General features: G+C 38.9%; 2 protein-coding genes across 3 annotated transcripts; both read right to left on the bottom strand.

Moving 5' to 3' along the window:
• Nucleotides 1-275: 275 nt before the first annotated feature.
• On the bottom strand, nt 276-9,740 carry LOC122326381 (interferon-induced GTP-binding protein Mx2-like). 2 transcript variants are annotated; one of them, XM_043221235.1, is made up of 13 exons: nt 9,599-9,740; nt 9,425-9,505; nt 9,212-9,351; nt 6,532-6,686; nt 6,308-6,446; nt 6,015-6,213; nt 5,342-5,420; nt 4,313-4,435; nt 3,238-3,370; nt 2,862-3,005; nt 2,667-2,743; nt 1,314-1,523; nt 276-1,236 (listed from the first exon to the last, which is right to left on the bottom strand). In XM_043221235.1, the coding sequence occupies exons 2-13, from the start codon at nt 9,490-9,492 to the stop codon at nt 979-981; spliced, it is 1,725 nt and encodes a 574-aa protein (XP_043077170.1). In that variant the 5' UTR covers nt 9,493-9,505; nt 9,599-9,740; the 3' UTR covers nt 276-978. The 2 variants fall into 2 exon arrangements, with proteins under 2 accessions (XP_043077170.1, XP_043077171.1); XM_043221236.1 differs by lacking the exon at nt 9,599-9,740 and having other exon boundaries at nt 9,212-9,319; nt 9,393-9,503.
• A 1,152-nt stretch (nt 9,741-10,892) lies between these two features.
• On the bottom strand, nt 10,893-17,738 carry LOC122326384 (interferon-induced GTP-binding protein Mx2-like). The gene is given in 14 exon segments (XM_043221245.1): nt 10,893-11,500; nt 11,578-11,787; nt 11,929-12,005; nt 12,147-12,290; nt 12,542-12,674; nt 13,143-13,168; nt 13,171-13,264; nt 14,848-14,926; nt 15,204-15,402; nt 15,497-15,635; nt 15,721-15,875; nt 17,100-17,148; nt 17,311-17,411; nt 17,507-17,738. Coding segments are annotated over 14 exon segments (1,848 nt in total). The 5' UTR covers nt 17,724-17,738; the 3' UTR covers nt 10,893-11,275.
• Between the last annotated feature and the right edge of the window lie 2,060 nt (nt 17,739-19,798).

Genomic DNA, 19,798 nt, shown 5'->3' with positions numbered 1-19,798 from the left:
TCAGGTTTAAAAAACAGAAACAAATAAAAAGGACAGAAGGCATACCAAGGGATTAAAATGACCATTACAAGCGGTCACTTACAAAGCTAGATTAGAGATACAGGAGAATTTAGCTGAACGTATCCATAACGGGGTGCAATTTACAACTGAAGAGTAATATTCAGAGAAAAAAAGGAGGTTTTAAATGAGAGAAGGGTGGATAGTTGATGGGTGTCTTAGAGAAAAGAATATCACAAAACTGAAAGACCTGGCTCCCATAGTCACACAGATATGCAAATAATAATTGGCCCAGAAAACTAATTCTGTAATTTACACCTTCATGTCTCTGTAAACCCTTAGTTTTCACTTTAGAAGCACGAGGATGATACAGCTGTCCAAATTACACATAAAGGCCTATTCATTCTTCCTCATCAGACACCAGCAAAACGCTGACTAATCATGTTTATTTGGGTGAAGACAAACTCCAACCAATGGCGGTAGACTCAAACAGTCGGTGTTTGTCTGTGTGGTGTGAATTATCCTTAAAAGTGCCACGGAAGTCCCTAAACACTCGTGCGCTATTCCAAGCCTTCTGGATTTATTCATTTGATTAATGTCAGGGTTGCCAGGTTTTCGCAGGAAAACCCGCCCAATCATCGAGTCACAGCTCAGCCAAGAAGCTGGAATTCTGCGTTCTAGTTAAAACTAGAAATATTTTAGTTACGAAGACCCATCGATCTGCTTTAGAGGACGTGTGATAACCCTCGAATGCGTATAGGTATGTTTCATGTCACATTAATTGCGGATATGTCTGATTTACAGAGCTTCAAAATAATGGCCGCCATCCACCAGCATTACCGAGCTTGGAAGTAACCAAGCTTTTTACAAAACTCTGACTGTGTTTGTCTGGAAGAAGAAAGTCATATACACATAGGAGTAAAATATGGGTAATTTCCAATTTGGGGTGTACTATGCCTTTAAGTTGTCAAATAAGCTACATTATGTATAATGTAAGACAACATCGTCTGATTTCTCAAATAAATTCACTAGCTCGTCATGAGCAGCGGTCAAGCGGCCGAGGCGAGACTGCAAGTGTTTGCGTCTTTTGCTGACGTCTGAGTCCTCAAACAAGAGCTCGCTCACGTTTGCCCCGTCCAGGACACTCAGCATGTCAGTACACAGGAGCTGAACGGTCTCCTTCAGCATGTAGAAGGAGATCAGCATGGGCAGCTGGTCAGCCATCCTCTGCACCACAATCTGAAAGATAACACAGAGCCACTAAGCAACTTCTCTCTAAACGAGGCTTCGGATTCATTCCTGAAGACTAGATGTACCTCATAATACGCCTGCAGCATTTCACTGTACTTGCTTTTTACGTCAAGGACAGGTAACCGCTCTTCTGAAAATTTCTCAGCGCTAATCTCGTTCAGGAACTTCAAGTAGATGGGATCTTGAGTGTAGACCATGCTTTCCATTTCAAACTGATCCATGATCCGCTGCTCCGTTTTGGCTTGCTGGCTCGACTGAATGTTATCGATTTTGTTCTATGATGAAGAAGTACAGAAGAACAAAAAGTCAACTGACAGAGTTTTTGTACAATTGTTGAAGTTCCCTTTTGAATGTTGCTGTATGAGGATACTCCTGAAACCTGGTTTATTCACGTTTGTGTAGCAGCACAAACCAATTATGTTTAAGTTTGCCAAAAGGGGTGGGGCCAGCAGCTTTATAAGTTAGCTCTGAGAGCCATTTCATCATAATTTACTGCTTCAGCTTCAACGAGTCAATCTTGCACAAGTCCTACAAGCTTGTAGAGGAGTAGGAGTGTGCTGAATACTTCCTCCCAAGGATTCAGCGTGGGCCAGTGTGGACAGCAAGCTGAATCGTATCCTCTTGAAGTCCATGGAAGATCTTGGCTTACACAAGAGTCCGGCCTGAAGCAATACCTACACAAACTTTGCTTATAGCACGGTACTGTTGGAGGCATTCCTCATAACGTCCCTTGACTCAATGAGAGATACAGTTCTAAAGTAAAACTTCGGTTGCTAACGCATGCACTGCCTCGCTATCAGTCTAAATATTCTAATAAATGGTGCTCCTACCTATATAGCAGTCCACCCTTCTTATGGCGGGCTGTAGACCCATTTGTTTGGGTCTCAGGTTTCAGGGCCTAGGCTATGGCTTTGGGATACGCGAGCAAAATTATCTCAGAAACTTTGTAGTTGCTGAAGCCAGGCATTCCCCTCTGTAATACTGGCTAAGCTCCTTTGAACTCTCCACTTGTTGGAAGCATGTAAAAATGTATTTCTTATCAAAGCTGAACAGGGTTCAAAGGGTGCCGATGTGCATCTGCATATCAGAAATTCTAGCAAAGTTATATTTTCTGTACGTGAGGTGCAAGAAATCACACCGAACGCGCCGACTTGCTAAGGTCTTGCTAGAAAAATCTAAACAAAACAGCAACAACAAACTCAAAATAAACCAAAGAAAATGATCTTGTAATACTTTGCACTTGTATACTTTATAAGCTGAGCTCAAAACAATTAGTTCATACGCACTTAATAAGTTATGCTTATAATAAGTGGACACTGAACTCTCTGCACAGCAACTTTTCAAATATGAAGAATACATTGCAATTTTACTTTAGTAAAAAACCACCATTTTTGTCACAAATACGGAGCAATCTTTACCATAGTGATATTTAGAAGAGCAGGGTAGTTTCGGAAACATTGTTGAGAAACGTCAGTGAATTGCTGGAGAATGATGTCTTTTAAAAGTAAAACAAAAAGACAAACATTTTATGCTTGATAGTTCAGGTATGATACTACTATCACATTCTAAGTTGGATTTACGTTCCAATTGAACATAAAAATGCGGACCTGTACCTTTAATGGTATTGAGCAATTCGTTGGCTGGCTCTTTGAGTTTATCCACACGGTTCTGCAAAATCATCTCGAAGATTCTGTAGTTGCTGAAGCCGGGCAGTTCCCTTCCTCTGTAATTCTGGTTAAGCTCATTCGAACTTTCAACTTGTTGGGAGCAAGAGGGATATTTTTTATATGGAAGAATGACAATACAATTCTTATAAAAGCTGAACAAAGTTCGAAGGGCGCTGATATTCAATGCAACAGTACTTTTCACTGTTTGTATCTGCTTTGAGTCCGAGTTACTCAATATTTACTAGTTTATTAAACAATATAATTTTACAGCTGTGCCGTTGCTCTGAATATCAGCAGGTATGACATTTAGAAATGTACTGACAGGATGTCTTTGTTTCATTAAGACCTTCATTCCACTTCTTGAATTCAGCCCGAAACTGGACAAACATATTTTCCTTATTGAACAGCTCTCCCAATGATAAGGACTTGATTTTATCGTTGAATTTTGTTAATATCTGTGAGAAAGAAAAATGAGCTTGTTATGCGAGCACGTTTTAAATGATATTGGCATTGTACCTCTAAAAGGAAAAAAGAAAGCAACGAATGAGCTTTGAAAACAAAAAAACTAAAAGTGAGAACACTGATGAAATGTTTCTGGTTACAAACATCATCTACAGTAGAGGCACCGTGTCTGATGTGACAATGTTTGCTCTTATAATGCTCAATCGTTTTGCATTTTACAAATGTTCTGTGATTTATTCATATAAAGATCATTGCAGTGTCTTCTGAATGTTTTGATATGTTTAGACATTGTGGCAATTAAATTAAGAAAATTACATTTTTTATTAGCATTGCCCAATTTCCAAAAAAAAATTACGATACGTTTTCTTTCTTTGTTTATTTTAGGGTTTTTTATAAATTAAAAAAAATTGGTATGGATTTCAGTGTTTGAGAAACTTTTATTGATTCAATAAAGGTTCGATAAAGTATTGTCTTTTGTTGGGATGGGCGCTTCTAAAGATTTATTGCATCTCATGTCTACGTCGTTTATGAAATAATGTCCGTGTAAATGTGTGTAAAACAATATTGTATATGCATTGTTGCGATTATTTATAGCTGAAATAATAACGTAGTTATAATAGTTGCTTGCTGAAACTGAAATGTATGCATCGGCCCTAGACCTCACTTATGAAAAAAGGCAGATTTGACAATTTTGGGCCTTTAGTTAGTGGCCCAATTCTCACTAGTAACTAACTATTAGCTATTACTTTTGCCTCAGGAATCCCCTAAAGGTGGTTTTTAAGTTTAGGTATGTGGTGGATTAATTACTAATATGCTACAGTACTTGTCAGTAGTGAGAACTGGTCCTAAACTAAAGTGTTCCCTAATTATATCACTTCTCTGTGGATTCAGCCCTAATAAAAATTGTGAGAAGCATGAGTTGATCAAATTCTTACTTTAATGAGGAATAGTTTGGCTCCCTTGGGGTCCTGTGGAGGTCCAGCTTCACACTCCTTCATCGCATTCTTCACTTCCCACAACTGCTTTTTAATCTGCTCGTCAAGCTTTGGCAGGGATTTCTGACGATGATGAAAATAAAATGGATGTAATAAACCCAACAGATGCCCAGAGGATATTGTAAGTAGCATTGGAGTTGCATTAAAAGTAATGCGAGTAACATAATCAGATAAACTTCAGATAAACAACCCTAATTCCAGAAAAGTTGGGATGCTTTGTGGAATGCCATAAAAATTAATATTGCTATGTCTATTCTCTTTCATTTTTAATTGGCTATAGTATAAAATATGGAAAAAAGTTGGGGCAGAGGCACTTTCACTGTGTCACATCAACTTTTAATTACAATGTTTCATTGTTTGAGAATTGAGAATGATAACTAAAAGCGCAAAATGAGAGCTGGCATTGTCTTGGTCTAATAAAAACCTACAATATACAATATACAATCCATTGTGCACAGCAGCGACTGAATGCTAGCCCAGATAGTCATGCATGGACTGTACATGGAGACTGATATATTTTGATCGATATCCCCAGCCCAAGGGGAAATGCTTTGTATGTAGATAAATAGCTAATTCCAAGTTAATAAAAACACAACATCTTAATGTGTAAGCTCTTTGCATTTATCAATATATCCATCTAAATATTACACACTGAACTTTTAACCAGTTTAACTCTTTGCTGCTGACCTTCAATAAACCAACCATATTAAGAAAAAATACTTTAGACAAACTCACTTTTTTTAAAGCGTAACACAATATTGTAATGCATTACTTTTAAAAGTATCTTTCCTGAACACTGGTTATAAGAAATACATATGAATATGAGCATGAATTATATAGGATATATAGCCTATAGACTAAAAACTAGCGAGCCACCTAAACGTTGAGGCTTCTTCAGACTGCAGTGGTGGGAGATCATAGTCTCTCAATACATTTAATATTTATATGAATTGCCATTTACAAACTTACTTTAATATGACTAACGAGATCCTGAGTGAGTTTGACAGCGAGACATTTAATAGTTGCTTTATTGTTATCCAAGAGCGGTCTGTAGAGAAAAGAAGGAACACTTCAGAGAATGTAAGTGAATCTGAAACAAATATATTTTCAAGTTAGATTTTTTTTTTAATTTCAACGCACAGCCCTCGATCGAGTTTGGGTTTTGGCTCTTCATGACAACATACACATTAAGAATTGTACTAAAAATGGAAACTTAAGGGAAGCTAAGGATAAAAGAGCATAAGGATATACAAATTTACTTATAAGCATAAAATGTCTGGGAGGACACAAAACTGAAACGTAACCCAAGCAAAACACGGTTCTTTTAAGGATAATTTTGCATTAATGTTTCTGTTTTGATTCACTATGCTTTAAAGGTAATTTTAAGCATGCCTGTGCTTATAGACCAAACATCATATGCATGCACATGATGTCATCATTTTTACTAATTTGTTTTCCTAGTTCACACTGCGAAAATAATGGTATCATTATTGGTATCATAAAACCTTGCACTTTGAAACCTGTGCTGCTGTTGTGTAAATGATCTGCCAAAAGCACAAAAAAGTTCTTCTTGAAAATGGTGTGTAAACACCTCCCAAGCACAGTCAAAGTATGGAAAAGTAATGTTTTCTTTAGATCAAACCTGAAAAAGTCATGATTTTGGAAAAAATCTCTTTCAGTTTCTGTGGCCTCCACCAGAGGAACTTTGTCATCGATCTGTTGTTGTCCTCTACACTTCACCATGACGTAACCTTTGCGGAGAGGAATCACTTTGTTCTGGACAACGGCCAGAATGTTCTTCTCGGTTCCCCTGTCTATGAGGTCTGGCTTGGTCAGAATGGCTGTGTGAATGAAAAAATTATTCTTAAAAATATGCATTGGCTGATCAATGTGCTGAAGGATATTAGATGTTGTGCAGATGATCGTCTTCATTACCAAGAGTTCTCATGCCATCAGGATCCACTTCTTGTGCCATTTTCAATGCTTCGGTTGTTGCAATGTCTGCGTTACAGGGGACCACTACCATGTTGATAGTCTCTTGCTTCTCAATAAATTTCAGGATCAGACGTTTGATCTATAAGACATGCAGACAATATATGTTACTGGATATATATAGATGTTACTGAACCTTGAGTGCATAATCAGATTCTACTGCCCACCTGTTTTCCAATATCCTGTGGTTGTCCTTGCACTGGGACCCGGGCGATTCCAGGTAGATCGATCAGGGTAAGGTCACAGACATCAGCTGACCTGATCTCTAAAGTGATGAGGTCATCACAGATTTTCACCCCTTTTCCAGCCAACTCGTTCTGGGCTGTAAAACACACTGCATGATTAAATACGTGCTTTAATCATGTTTACACACTTACCGGCCACTTTATTAGGTACACCTTTCCAACTGCTCGTTAGCGCAAATTTCTAATCAGCCAATCACATGTAAGCAACTCAATGCATTTAGGCATGTTGACATGGTCAAGACGATCTGCTGCAGTTCAAACTGAGCATCAGAATGCATAAGAAAGGTGATTTAAGTGACTTTGAACGTGGCATGGTTGTTGGTGCCAGACGGGCTGGTCTGAGTATTTCAGAAACTGCTGATCTACTGGGATTTTCACACACAACCAACTCTTGGGTTTACAGAGAATGGTCCAAAAAAGAGAAAATATCCAGTGAGCAGCAGTTCTGTGGGCCTAATGCCTTGTTGATGCTAGAGGTCAGAGGAGAATGACCCGACTGGTTCAAGCTCATAGAAAGGCAACAGTAACTTAACCACAAATAACCTCGTTACACCCGAGGTATGCAGAAGATCATCTCTGAACACGTCAAACCTTGAGGCAGATGGGCTACAGCAGCAGAAGACCACACCGGTCCCACTCCTGTCAGCTAAGAACAGGAAACTGAGGCTACGATTTGCACAGGCTCACCAAAATTGGACAACAGAAGATTGGAAAAACGTCGCCTTGCGTCAACAACATGAAAATATGGATCCATCCTGCCTTGTATCAACAGTTCAGGCTGGTGGTGGTGGTGTAATATATTTTCTTGGCACACTTTGGGCCCAGTAGTACTAACTGAGCATCGTGTCAATGCCACAGCCTACCTGAGTATTGTTGCTGACTATGTCCATCCCTTTATGACCACAGTGTACCCATCTTCTGATGGCTACTTCCAGCAGGAAAACAAACCATGTTATGAAGCGCGAATCATCTCAGACTTGAACATGACAAGGAGTTCACTGTACTCAAATGGCCTCCACAGTCACCAGATCTCAATCCAATAGAGCACCTTTGGGATGTGGTGGAACGGGAGATTCGCATCATGGATGTGCAGCCAACAAATCTGCAGCAGCTGCGTGATGCTATCCAAAATCTTTGAATGTTTCCACATAGGATTAAGGCAGTTCTGAAGGCAAAAGGGGGTCCGACCCGGTACTAGTAAGGTGTACCTAATAAAGTGGCCGGTGAGTGTATACTCTTATGTTTGCACTGCACTCATACATCAGGGCTCACCAATAGGGACAGATGGCCTGGGAACCCCTATTTTTGTTTGTTTATTTTTACCAAGAAGAAAAAGGACAAACCCGATCAAATCGAACAATTTCTACCAGAGAAATAACTTGTTTAAGGGGCCTAGATTCCCTGACAATGCCCGATTTCAAAGCTGAAGCCTGTACATATTAGCACTTTGTTGCCATTTCTTTTTAAAGCCTGCAATTGTTGTTTTGTATCTAAATGCCACAACTGATGTTGACATACAAACATGGCACAAACAAATGCACTTCTGCCCATAGTAACCTTCCAATGCCCGAGACTTAAGAACCTACTCTCCAACATCCAGGAGAGCCGCTATAAAGGCAGAGGCCCCCTCAGTTGGAGCCTTAACCATAATAATACGCACCATCCTAAACAGCTGAAAAGTTTTGGTAGTAACTGGCACAGTGACTATTCCCCCAATGGAAAAGGTAGTACGGAAATCCTAACCTACCCAATGGAGAAGATCCACCTATGGACTTACAGAGGAAGTACCACATAGGAAAGGTACTGGCGTGGAGATCTACCAAAACCCAGAACCTACTGACAGATTGTCTGTCTTAGGGAAACACTGAGCCTGGTGGCTGATGTATGCAACTGTCGCTGTGTTGTCCATCCAGACCAAAACTTACTTGCCTTGGTTCAAGGGTCGAAACCTACTCATGGCCAAAAGCACTGTCAGCAACTTCATATGCCAATGCAACTTAGGCCATGCCCATTGCACACAGCACCCCAGCCTGGAAGCATCTGTTCTAACAACGATGCATCTGTAGAAAAGAGATCTCCTTCCTTTGGTATGAGCCATGATGCCCATCGTGGGACCCGGGTATGAAACCAGTGCTGAAGTGGCCTAATACAGTATGTGTCATTGTCAGTTTTAATTTATGCTTTTACCAGAACGAAGCGCTCAATGGTCTGTGTGAAGGAATCCATCGTGCACGAGTAAAGAGCTGATAACAGCGGCAATGAGCGCTCGCTATAACACCTTCCGGCGATAGATCACCTGTTATTTACCACAGACCAACCAATTTATTATCAAATGGAAACGTTTTTTTCACACACCGTTCTGCCTGTGAAGCTCTTTTAGGGAAAATGTTGAAGGGGTGAGATGCGGTCAAATTCCACACAGGACTTTATACTAAAATACTAAGGACATGAATTATTATTATTATTATTATTATTATTATTCTGCTGGAAGATCATTGCTGAACAATGTTTCTTTTTTGGGGAAGGGGTCAAAGCTTTTATTAGATTGTCAAGTTTATCAATAGCACTAAAAAGACAATGAATTTTAAAGAGTTTTACTCACCTTCTTCAACGTGTTTTTCAACTAATGAAGGATCCTCGAATTCAGTGACCTGCTCCTCGTGAGACAAACGTGGCCTTTTGCCCGCGGAGCTCATCAGTTGGTTAGAAACTTGAAAAGGTGTTTTAAAATGGTTGTAGGAACTGAAAATTACAACCAGAAATTGCTAGTTTTTTCAACTAACCTGCTTTAGTGTTTTTTCATATTTCTTCTTACGGTAAGACAGAACAGCTTTCCAGCTGACTCCACTTGTTACGTTCCTCAGCCTCAGCTCTAGTGGACATCTAGTGACAATTCCTATTAACCATGAGTAGAAACACAGATGTTGACAAAACACACTCACACACACACACACTCACACACACACACACATATGAATATGCAATTTACCACTTCCTCTTGGCAACGCAATTCCAGACAGTGCTTCCAACACAGAGCTTTTCCCAGAACTCTGGTCTCCGATCACTACGATAGTCGGCAACGCCAAGTCCTTCTGAATGCCAACTGAGCGCAGAGTATCAATCAGATCGATGTACGGACGAATACTCTCCTCTAAATGGTTGTGAACCTCTCCTTCATTCCCGACTAAATAAAAAAATGTAATGTATGTTTTATTTGCAATTTTGTGGCTTTATACCCCTTTATACAGATATTCTATTGCTTTTTTACTTTAAACCATTTTGAAATAAAACTTATGTTATCATTTTTACAACATTTAATTTATCTCTTCATTATGCAAGCTAAAAGCATTGTAAAATTGTAGCATTGTAAACCTTTTTTCATTGTAAAAATATAATTTTTTTAGTAATAGTAGTAGTATCTAGAGCAAATAGGTATAAATTCATATAAAAATGTATCTTTGAAATTAGATTAGAAATAAGCACAATAAAATGTATACTAGCCTTTCTTGTAAAGAATTATCAGTGTCTTCAACGTAATTGTGAACACTGCTTCGAGCTGAAGGAGACGAATTGAAATAATCCATGCTTAAATTGGTCATTTTCTTGGAGGAAAAACCGAAGAGGAAAAAAATGAAAAGGCAAAAATGAATGAGATGAATTTCTTTCTTTTAGGTGCCTCCTAAAAAAATGATATATGCCCTAAAGACAGTTTTCATGCTTCCATGCTAAAGCGAAATCACGAGCAACCTGTGCGTCAGACTCAGTTTATAGTTCATCACACCCAGAAGATTGAAATCGAAAGTAAACAGAAGCGGACAAAGTACATGACTCCATTACTCGAGTGAAAGTACAGATCCTACTGGTCAAATATTACAAGTAAAAGTTGTAAAGACAGATTACAGAAGAAAAAAACAGTACAGAAATACTGTATTTCACTTTTTGTCTCGTTTTTGTCTGAATCAACTTATAAATAGAGATGCAAAACTAGTTTGAAATACTGTATGCTATATGCCTATAAATATAGCCCTTATAATATGATAAAACGTGAAGTGTAAATATTATTCAACCCAAAATCATTTTCATTTACACACCCTCGTGTTGAATGATGCAGCTATAAGATGCTCATAAAATTCTGTAGGCTCATGCGCTCTATTCAGTTGTTTTATGTGGTTTGTGATCAAGACTTGACCAAAAATCTGTAAAGCTGTGGCCAGGAACTGTGTTTTGCACACTGGCACTAGATACGTGTAAAATTATGCTGAAAAAATCAATCAGTCAATCAGTAGGGATTTTATTACATTTTTAATTTTATTTTCAGTAGATAAGAAAGCAGCTAAGGTACTAAATGAAGCTTTACCCTGTTGTTAGCAGCTTGGATACATATTACTGCAAACATGAAAACAACCAAAGTATTTATATTCTGACAGATACTATTAATGCAGGTTACTGTAATTACAAAGCTAATAGATATTCATTAATTCATATAAAAGTGCAGCGCGATTTAATTTATGGCAAAGTAAAATTTCAGGGATTAAGTAGTTAAATGCACTTAAAACTTATTTACTATTATTAAAACAACATGGAGGTTTGGGTAATACATTTACATACGCTGAAAAGAGTTGTTGCTGTCAAACAAATTATAATATCCTCTAAATTAGTAGATTTCTCAAATAAAATCACTCAGTGCTTCCTGAGCTGCGGTCAAGCGGCCGAGGCGAGACTGCAAGTGTTTGCGTCTTTTGCTGACGTCTGAGTCCTCAAACAAGAGCTCGCTCACGTTTGCCCCGTCCAGGACACTCAGCATGTCAGTACACAGGAGCTGAACGGTCTCCTTCAGCATGTAGAAGGAGATCAGCATGGGCAGCTGGTCAGCCATCCTCTGCACCACAATCTGAAAGATAACACAGAGCCACTAAGCAACTTCTCTCTAAACGAGGCTTCGGATTCATTCCTGAAGACTAGATGTACCTCATAATACGCCTGCAGCATTTCACTGTACTTGCTTTTTACGTCAAGGACAGGTAACCGCTCTTCTGAAAATTTCTCAGCGCTAATCTCGTTCAGGAACTTCAAGTAGATGGGATCTTGAGTGTAGACCATGCTTTCCATTTCAAACTGATCCATGATCCGCTGCTCCGTTTTGGCTTGCTGGCTCGACTGAATGTTATCGATTTTGTTCTATAACATCAAGTGAAGACGTAACTGGAACTGGAGGTAAAACTGACTTTTGTACAATTAACTTGGTTTTCTTCGGCCATGTACACACTGCACTCTTTAGTGCTTCATCCCGACACAGGTCAAATTAAGAGCAATATTTACCGTAGTAGTGTTTAGAAGAACAGGGTAGTTTTGGAAACACTGATAAGACACGTCATTGAATTGCTGGAGAGTGATGTCTTTAAAAGTAAAACATAAAGAAAAAAAAAAAACAGCCACAATTTATGCTTGATAATTCATATGTGAGCTACTGCATATTCTCATTACACAGTCATCCTTTGATTTCAAGTTCTCGTTAAATGAAATATGCGCTACTGTACCTTTAATGGAATTGAGCGATCTGATGGCTGGCTCTTTGAGTTTATCCATACGGTTCTGCAAAATCATCTCGAAAATTCTGTAGTTGCTGAAGCCGGGCAGTTCCCTTCCTCTGTAATTCTGGTTAAGCTCATTCGAACTTTCAACTGTCAATCAATCGCATAAAAATATGTTTCTGAACAAGTTTCGAAGAGATGTCTGTGCATTAGTAGTGGGGTTTGATTCATTGCATCATCCATTCATAAACATTTACTCATTCAAAATGGCTTTACTGTGTTTCGCTGTGGAGACAAGAGTCTAAAATGTAAGTTTACTAAATATTAGCTTCTTGATGACCAAACAATATAATTGTTGGCCTGAATATCAGCAGGTAAATGTATTAAATATAAAAATGTACTGACAGGCTTTGTGTCGTTGAGATCGTCAGTCCACTTCTTGAATTCGGCCCGGAGCTGAATAAACATATTGTTCTTAATGATCAGCTCTCCTAACGATAAGGACTTGATCTTATCATTGAATTTCGTTAATATCTGTGAGAAAGACACAACAGTAATTGTTATGAGCATGTTTTGAATAAAAAAATAGCAGGTCAAACGTTATTTCACAGTTTTTATTTTTTATTTTATTTTTAACTGTGCCTTTCGCCTCAATAAACCCCTAATTTGCTCCTTACATAGATTACATTTTGAAACTTGCCTCTTATTTTTGGCTTTACACACAAAACAGCCTTTTTCAGTCAAAGGCTGAAAATGTCGGCTTTCATAAATTATGTTACAAGTAAAGATGTTGTGTGGAAGCACTAAGACATTAATATGTGCTTTATAGGTCCTAATAAACAGTATACTAGTAATATACATGGTTAGTAGTGAGCACTGGTCCCTAAACTAAAGTGTTACGTACCTAATTATAGCATTACCATGTATTACCATGTGGATTCAGTCCTAATAATAATTCTGATAAGCATGAACTTAAGAGACTTTGGTTGATCAAATTCTTACTTTAATGAGGAATAGTTTGGCTCCTTGGGGTCCTGTGGAGGTCCAGCTTCACACTCCTTCAGCTCATTCCTCACTTCCCACAACTGCTTTTTTATCTGCTCGTCAAGCTTTGGCAGGGATTTCTGACAATTATGAATAAAAATGGATGTAATAAACCCAGCAGATGCCAAGTGGATGTTGTAAGCGTTGTTGGGATTACGAGTAATGCAAGTTATACGATTGGATGACTTTTTAAAGTAACTAGCATAGTAAACTTTGCTTTTGCCAACCTAGGGCGTGATAGCGTAGTGATGGGTGCTCAAGTCACCACTGACGATGTGATATTTGGATCACGTGTCACTTGAGATGTGGTTATGAGTACATCACATAAGAAAGATTGGTGGGATCTCTAATTTGTAGAACCTTTTTCTGTGTCATTCTGTAAATTATTTGGATGGATGTCTGTGATCTCTCTTTGTTTCACCCACTGCTGTTGCATCCGGAGGTCCGAAGGATGGCGGTCACAGGCCAGAACCTCAGGAATCTGTCTGGTGGTGGGTGTAGGGCAGAAACTGTATTTCACCAATAAGAAGTTCTGTGGTTCCCGGCCTTTTACCAAAGGTCTTCTTCTTGCCATTTAAGAGGTATCTGGAAGTTGTCCTAGCGTCTTTATCTTATGGCGTTTGCTTATGTTAGTCCACAAAGATCCAATCAAAATGAGGCAAAACTTTGTCCACCATAACGGTCGGGTAGGAGCCCCGCCATAACATTGACCCTAGAATGTGCTGTCCACTACACTAGTAATGTAATGCCTTACTTTTTATTTTTGAATTACAGTTATTAATTAGTTCCCTTTCAGTCCGTCACTACAATGTTACATCGACTGACTCCAAGCCACTCCCTGTACATACAGGGACGGACATCCACTCATTCAGATTTTTGTTTGGATCATTCTGAATGTGAATTAGAAGGAAAAGAGGATAAAAGATGCTGCTGGACTCTTGCAGCGCCATTCCCTTGGGATCTGTGCGCTACTCCCAGTTGTTCCCGTTGGTGAACTCTGGTCCTCCATTGCCTTAGTGTTTGGACTAATCTGAGAAGTCTGTTACTGTCCGGTTATCTGGATTGCAGGGAGTTGGGAAGGTTAAGGAATTGAGTTCACTTTGTTTAAACATGCTCAACTGTCAGCATTGTGGCCTCAATTTCGTAACACAGTTCAGGTTGTGGCGTTTTCCATAGGGACCCCATGACATCACTCGACGTAACGTCATAGTGACTGACTGAAAGGAACGTCTTGGTTACGTATGTAACCTTGAGGAGGGATGGAGATGTTATGTCCCTCTTGACACAATCTTGTGCTGAATTCTCAGCTCCTCAAAACAAACCTGAATTAGCGGATGCATGCCAACCATCTTATACACCCTTATATGTACGGGAGTGGCTTGGCATGCAAAATCCAGTCTCCAATTCTCATTGGCCTTTTCTTCTAAACTCAGAGGTGATTGGGGCTCCCTGAGTGAGACATCTCTATTCCCTCCTTCAGGGAACGAGGATTACATACATAACATACGTGTTTTGACTGACAGAAATGGGGAGTATAGTGCAGAGGTGTCGTGTGTGAACATGATCTGTAGTTTATGTATATTATATATATACATATCTTAGTATGTATCTTAGTCTCTTAATTAATTTAAGATTTATGCTGCTAAAATAATGACAAACTTACTTTAATATGACTGACGAGATCCTGGGTGAGTTTAATGGAAAGACATTGAACGGTCGCTTTGTTCTCGTCCAAGAGCACTCTGGAGAGAAACAGAAGGAACATTTTGTAAAGTGGCTGTTTAGAGATTAATAAATTTGATTTTTGACCCTTTACAGCAAAACGTTTAAGTCTTTATTAACAAAGACTATGTGGGCTGGACTGTATACTGCTTACATGAATAAATGTAGATGTGGTTTTGTGTTAGTATTTTTCTAAGCCTTTATAAAAACATTTTGTTCACAGATTTTTAGTAGTGCATGCTGCATAAACCGAAACATGTCAACAAAAGTCAACATATAATTTCTTTAGATAGCAACCTGAAAACGTCATGATTTTGGAAAAAATCTCTCTCAATTGCTGTGGCCTCCTCCAGAGGAATATTGTCATCGATCTGTTGTTGTCCTCTACACTTCACCATGACGTAACCTTTGCGGAGAGGAATCACTTTGTTCTGGACAACGGCCAGAATGTTCTTCTCGGTTCCCCTGTCTATGAGGTCTGGCTTGGTCAGAATGGCTGTGTAAATGAAAAAATTATTCTTAAAAATATGCATTGGCTGATCAAGGTGCTGAAGGATATTAGATGTTGTGCAGATGATCGTCTTCATTACCAAGAGTTCTCATGCCATCAGGATCCACTTCTTGTGCCATTTTCAATGCTTCGGTTGTTGCAATGTCTATGTTACAGGGGACCACTACCAGGTTTATAGTCTCTTGCTTCTCAATAAATTTCATGATCAGACGTTTGATCTATAAGACATGCAGACAATATATGTTACTGGATATATATAGATGTTACTGAACCTTGAGTGCATAATCAGATTCTACTGCCCACCTGTTTTCCAATATCCTGTGGTTGTCCTTGCACTGGGACCCGGGCGATTCCAGGTAGATCGATCAGGGTAAGGTCACAGACATCAGCTGACCTGATCTCTAAAGTGATGAGGTCATCACAGATTTTCACCCCTTTTCCAGCCAACTCGTTCTGGGCTGTAAAACACACTGCATGATTAAATACGTGTTTATGAACATTTATATACTTTTAATTTGCCATGCACTCAATACATTATCACATATGAAACGCTTAGTCCATTAATGTGGTGTGAGTGAATACACAGTTATGTCTTACACAGAGCAGGGGGTCCATTTGTTTTTTGATTTCCGTTTTTTTTTTTTGTCACACTCCAAGAAGGTGCGACAAGTCCAATCAATCACAGTGGTTTACTGAGGAAGGTCCTGAAGCAATCGACTATTTAAGAGAATCCCAGACAATACCCCAGATGCATAAACTTTTCTTCTAAAATTAGCATTTTTCTATTTATTGCCACTAAAATAAAATAGTTATGATCATCAGCTGGAGAGCCTACAAACTGAAGAGGGCACTTCCCTCCAATTGTGTCTCTCTGTCTTGCGTTAAAGACTCTTATTTTGTAGTGTGTGTCTCCCATTGTTTCTGAGTTCCCTTGTTGCTCTGCCCCTTATTAGTTCCCTTGGCAATTGATTAACTTCTCCCCATTGTTATCTTATTGTCCTGTGTATTTAAAGCCCAGTTTGTGATTTATTCACTGCTGAGTATTAAATCTAGTTCTTACAAAGCTAATGGCCCTACTTGTTTTCTGGATTATGCCTCTCCCAGACCTACTTGCTGTTTTCTCAACCCTGCCCGGTTGTTGACCGCGTCTATCAATAACACACTGCGCATGGCTCATTTCAAACCACACTTAAAGGCTGAACTCTTCATTCATCCATTTAAAAGATGCTTTTATCCACGGATGTTTAAAAGATTAGGTGTCTTTGTGAAAGCTCTGTAAAATATCTAATCTGGGCATGCATCGTGTTTTGAAACCTGTCAGAATGAACTGGTTTTTCCAGCAATAGGCGTGGCCTCTTAAGGGATGAAATGCGGTCAGATTCCACACATGACTTCATGAAATGGTTACTAGACTTATATAAAGAAAATACTAAGGACATAAATTATAATGAAACCGTTATTACATTAAACCTGTTAATATGTTCATTTGCCAACACTCCCATTGGAGTTGTTTTATGTGCTTGTTATTCTGCTGGAAGATACAGTTACTTATACACCAGATTACTGCTTATGCAATAAAATAATCTGGTGAATAGGTCAGAGCTGTTACTGCATTGTGAAATTTCTTTACTGACTGTTATGCATCAGTGACACAGAAAATGCATTTTATGAGTTTTACTCACCTTCTTCAACATGTTTTTCAACTAATGAAGGATCCACGAATTCAACGACCTTCTCCTCGTAAGACAAACGTGGCCTCTGCCCGCTGAATGTATCTGCTGGCTATAAACCTGAAAAGGATCTGTAACATTGTTTAAATTTAGCTGTAGGAATCAGACGGAGCTAGGAAACAAATGGAGATTGCAAGCTTTTTCACTAACCTGTTGAATTGACCAATTCGTATTTCTTCTTACGGTAAGACAGAACAGCTTTCCAGCTGACTCCACTTGTTACGTTCCTCAGCCTCAGCTCTAGTGGACATCTAGTGACAATTCCTATCAACCATGAGTAGAAACACAGATGTTGACAAAACACACTCACACACACACACACACTCACACACACACACACATATGAATATGCAATTTACCACTTCCTCTTGGCAACGCAATTCCAGACAGTGCTTCCAACACAGAGCTTTTCCCAGAACTCTGGTCTCCGATCACTACGATAGTCGGCAACGCCAAGTCCTTCTGAATGCCAACTGAGCGCAGAGTATCAATCAGATCGATGTACGGACGAATACTCTCCTCTAAATGGTTCTGAATCTCTCCCTTTATTCCCTGACTGTAAAATTTAAAATGCATAATTTATTTGTTATTTTGCACTGTTATTTGTTTCAATCCACTCTTAAAACTTTTCTTTTTTTTATCCTTTTTTTATTTTTATTTGTCTCTATATTATGCCTGTTTGTATTAGTATTTTGGACAAAATTTACATTAGGTTACCATGCATTTACTGTAAATACACGTTATTTTTAACTAGAGCACTTAACAAGTAAACTGGGTCTGTAAACGCATATACATTAATCCCCAATAAATTAAAATTAGCTCAAGGAAAAATAAAATGTATACGAGCCTTTCGTTTAAAGAAATATCCTTGTCTTCTACAATATCCTGCACATTGTTTTGAGCCGAAGAAGATGATGAGAAAAAGTAACGCATGCCTAAATTGGCCATTTTCTGTAGAAAAAAAAATTGGTTGGAAAAAATGTATAAATGTCCTTTGTCTAATCACAAACAACCCAAAGGTCGGTCTCAATTTATAGCGCTTCACACCCATAAGACTGAATTTGAAAGTAAAGAACAGAAAGAACACTTTCACCAACTTTCAGAGAGGACCTATATAAATAACTTTGCATAACTTTGCGTGTATGAGGGTGTGCCTATTTCATACCTCCAGAACAGAACAGAAAAAACCTCACGGAAAACTAGCAACAATAAAGGAGCATCAATGTATTCGGTGGCCTTTGTACAGGCCATTTCTTGCTTGACAATGTGTGCTATGACATGTTTGCGCATCTTGCAATGTGCTACCCATGTAGCAACTGACCTAAAGATAAGCCCCCCCCTTAGTAACTGTTGCAATCGTTTAAATAGTAGTATGACGAAACTGTATATCCAGTCTTTCAACCTCTTTTTGTTTTCTTGAAACACTGCTCTGTTTCGTTTCTGAATAAATCCACTACAAATCGATGAACCAATGACTTTTTTCATTCCTGAATCAATCGGCAGTTTGAACAAATACAAATGAATGAATGACTCAGTGACTTACGAACACATACTCTCAGAAATAGTTACTTACCTTGAATAAGTAATCACTCAGCATCCTTAAAAAGAGTACATATTGTATGAATGTGTGCAGTATGTACTACATTTGCCATGTCGTCTATGACACATTACCTGCACTGCCATTCATGGATTCTTTCCCATGGCTTCATGGGATGGTACTATATCCATCTGATGCATATTTCAGAATAAAGCCTGAAGTAATAGGTTTGGTAAATACTGTGAATTTTAACTGTTATGTCCATAGAGGTCCATGGAGTCTTGTCTGCTTCCATTTTTTTAGTTTTTCCACAAACCTCAATGCAGCAGAACCCAGTTCAAGGCTCCAGGTCACATTTGATGTAGGTGAGCACATTTTCCTTACTCCCTCAATGTAGAGAAACAAATAGATTCTTACTTCAGAGCATTTAAAAGCATGGCAACTTCTCTTTGTTTGCCTAAGGAGGTCTGGTCTTGGCTTTTGCAATGTAAATCACATGGAAAAGCGCACAGTGTTTGTACTAGGTTATTGGGGACAGTGAACGTTTTCAAATCAGGCTCTCACTTTGCCTACTGAGGACGGAATTGATGAGAGTTATCGCCCTTTGCGTCAAGGGTTAATATCTCTATCTGGGAAAAGTAAGGACCAGGAGGAAATCAGAATACTTAGGGACACTGGCACCACGCAATCCTGTATTTTGGCAGATGATTATTGTTGCAGAGAAAGAAGATGAAACACTTTGTGACTTCTTTTAATTCTGCCATCTCTTTCGAACATGCTGACAAAAATTCAGACTGTGGTTTATCGTCCTTGTCCCATTTCCTCATCATCCGCATGTGTTGTGTTTAGCTCAAGATCACCAGCTTCCTTTGATTCCCATACCGCCGATCAGAGAGTCTGGTAATCGGTTTTATTAACTATCATGTGTTTGGGCAAGAGATACTACCTTTCGTACTGCCAAAAACTGATCAAGGTATGAGTATCTTATCAAAGCTCTTTAAACAAGTACTTGAATCACTAGCAGGTTCTCAATGCCGCTAAAGACTGGGATGAGGGAGTTCCCTTTCAGAAAGACTATTCAGGCATCTCTTGGTTTTAGCCCAGCCGGACTTGT

This window comes from Puntigrus tetrazona, chromosome 21 (assembly GCF_018831695.1).
Source record: "Puntigrus tetrazona isolate hp1 chromosome 21, ASM1883169v1, whole genome shotgun sequence".
Taxonomy (NCBI): domain Eukaryota; kingdom Metazoa; phylum Chordata; class Actinopteri; order Cypriniformes; family Cyprinidae; genus Puntigrus; species Puntigrus tetrazona.
The sequence above is the reverse complement of the archived record's forward strand: the minus strand, read 5'-3'. Positions and strand labels throughout refer to the sequence as shown.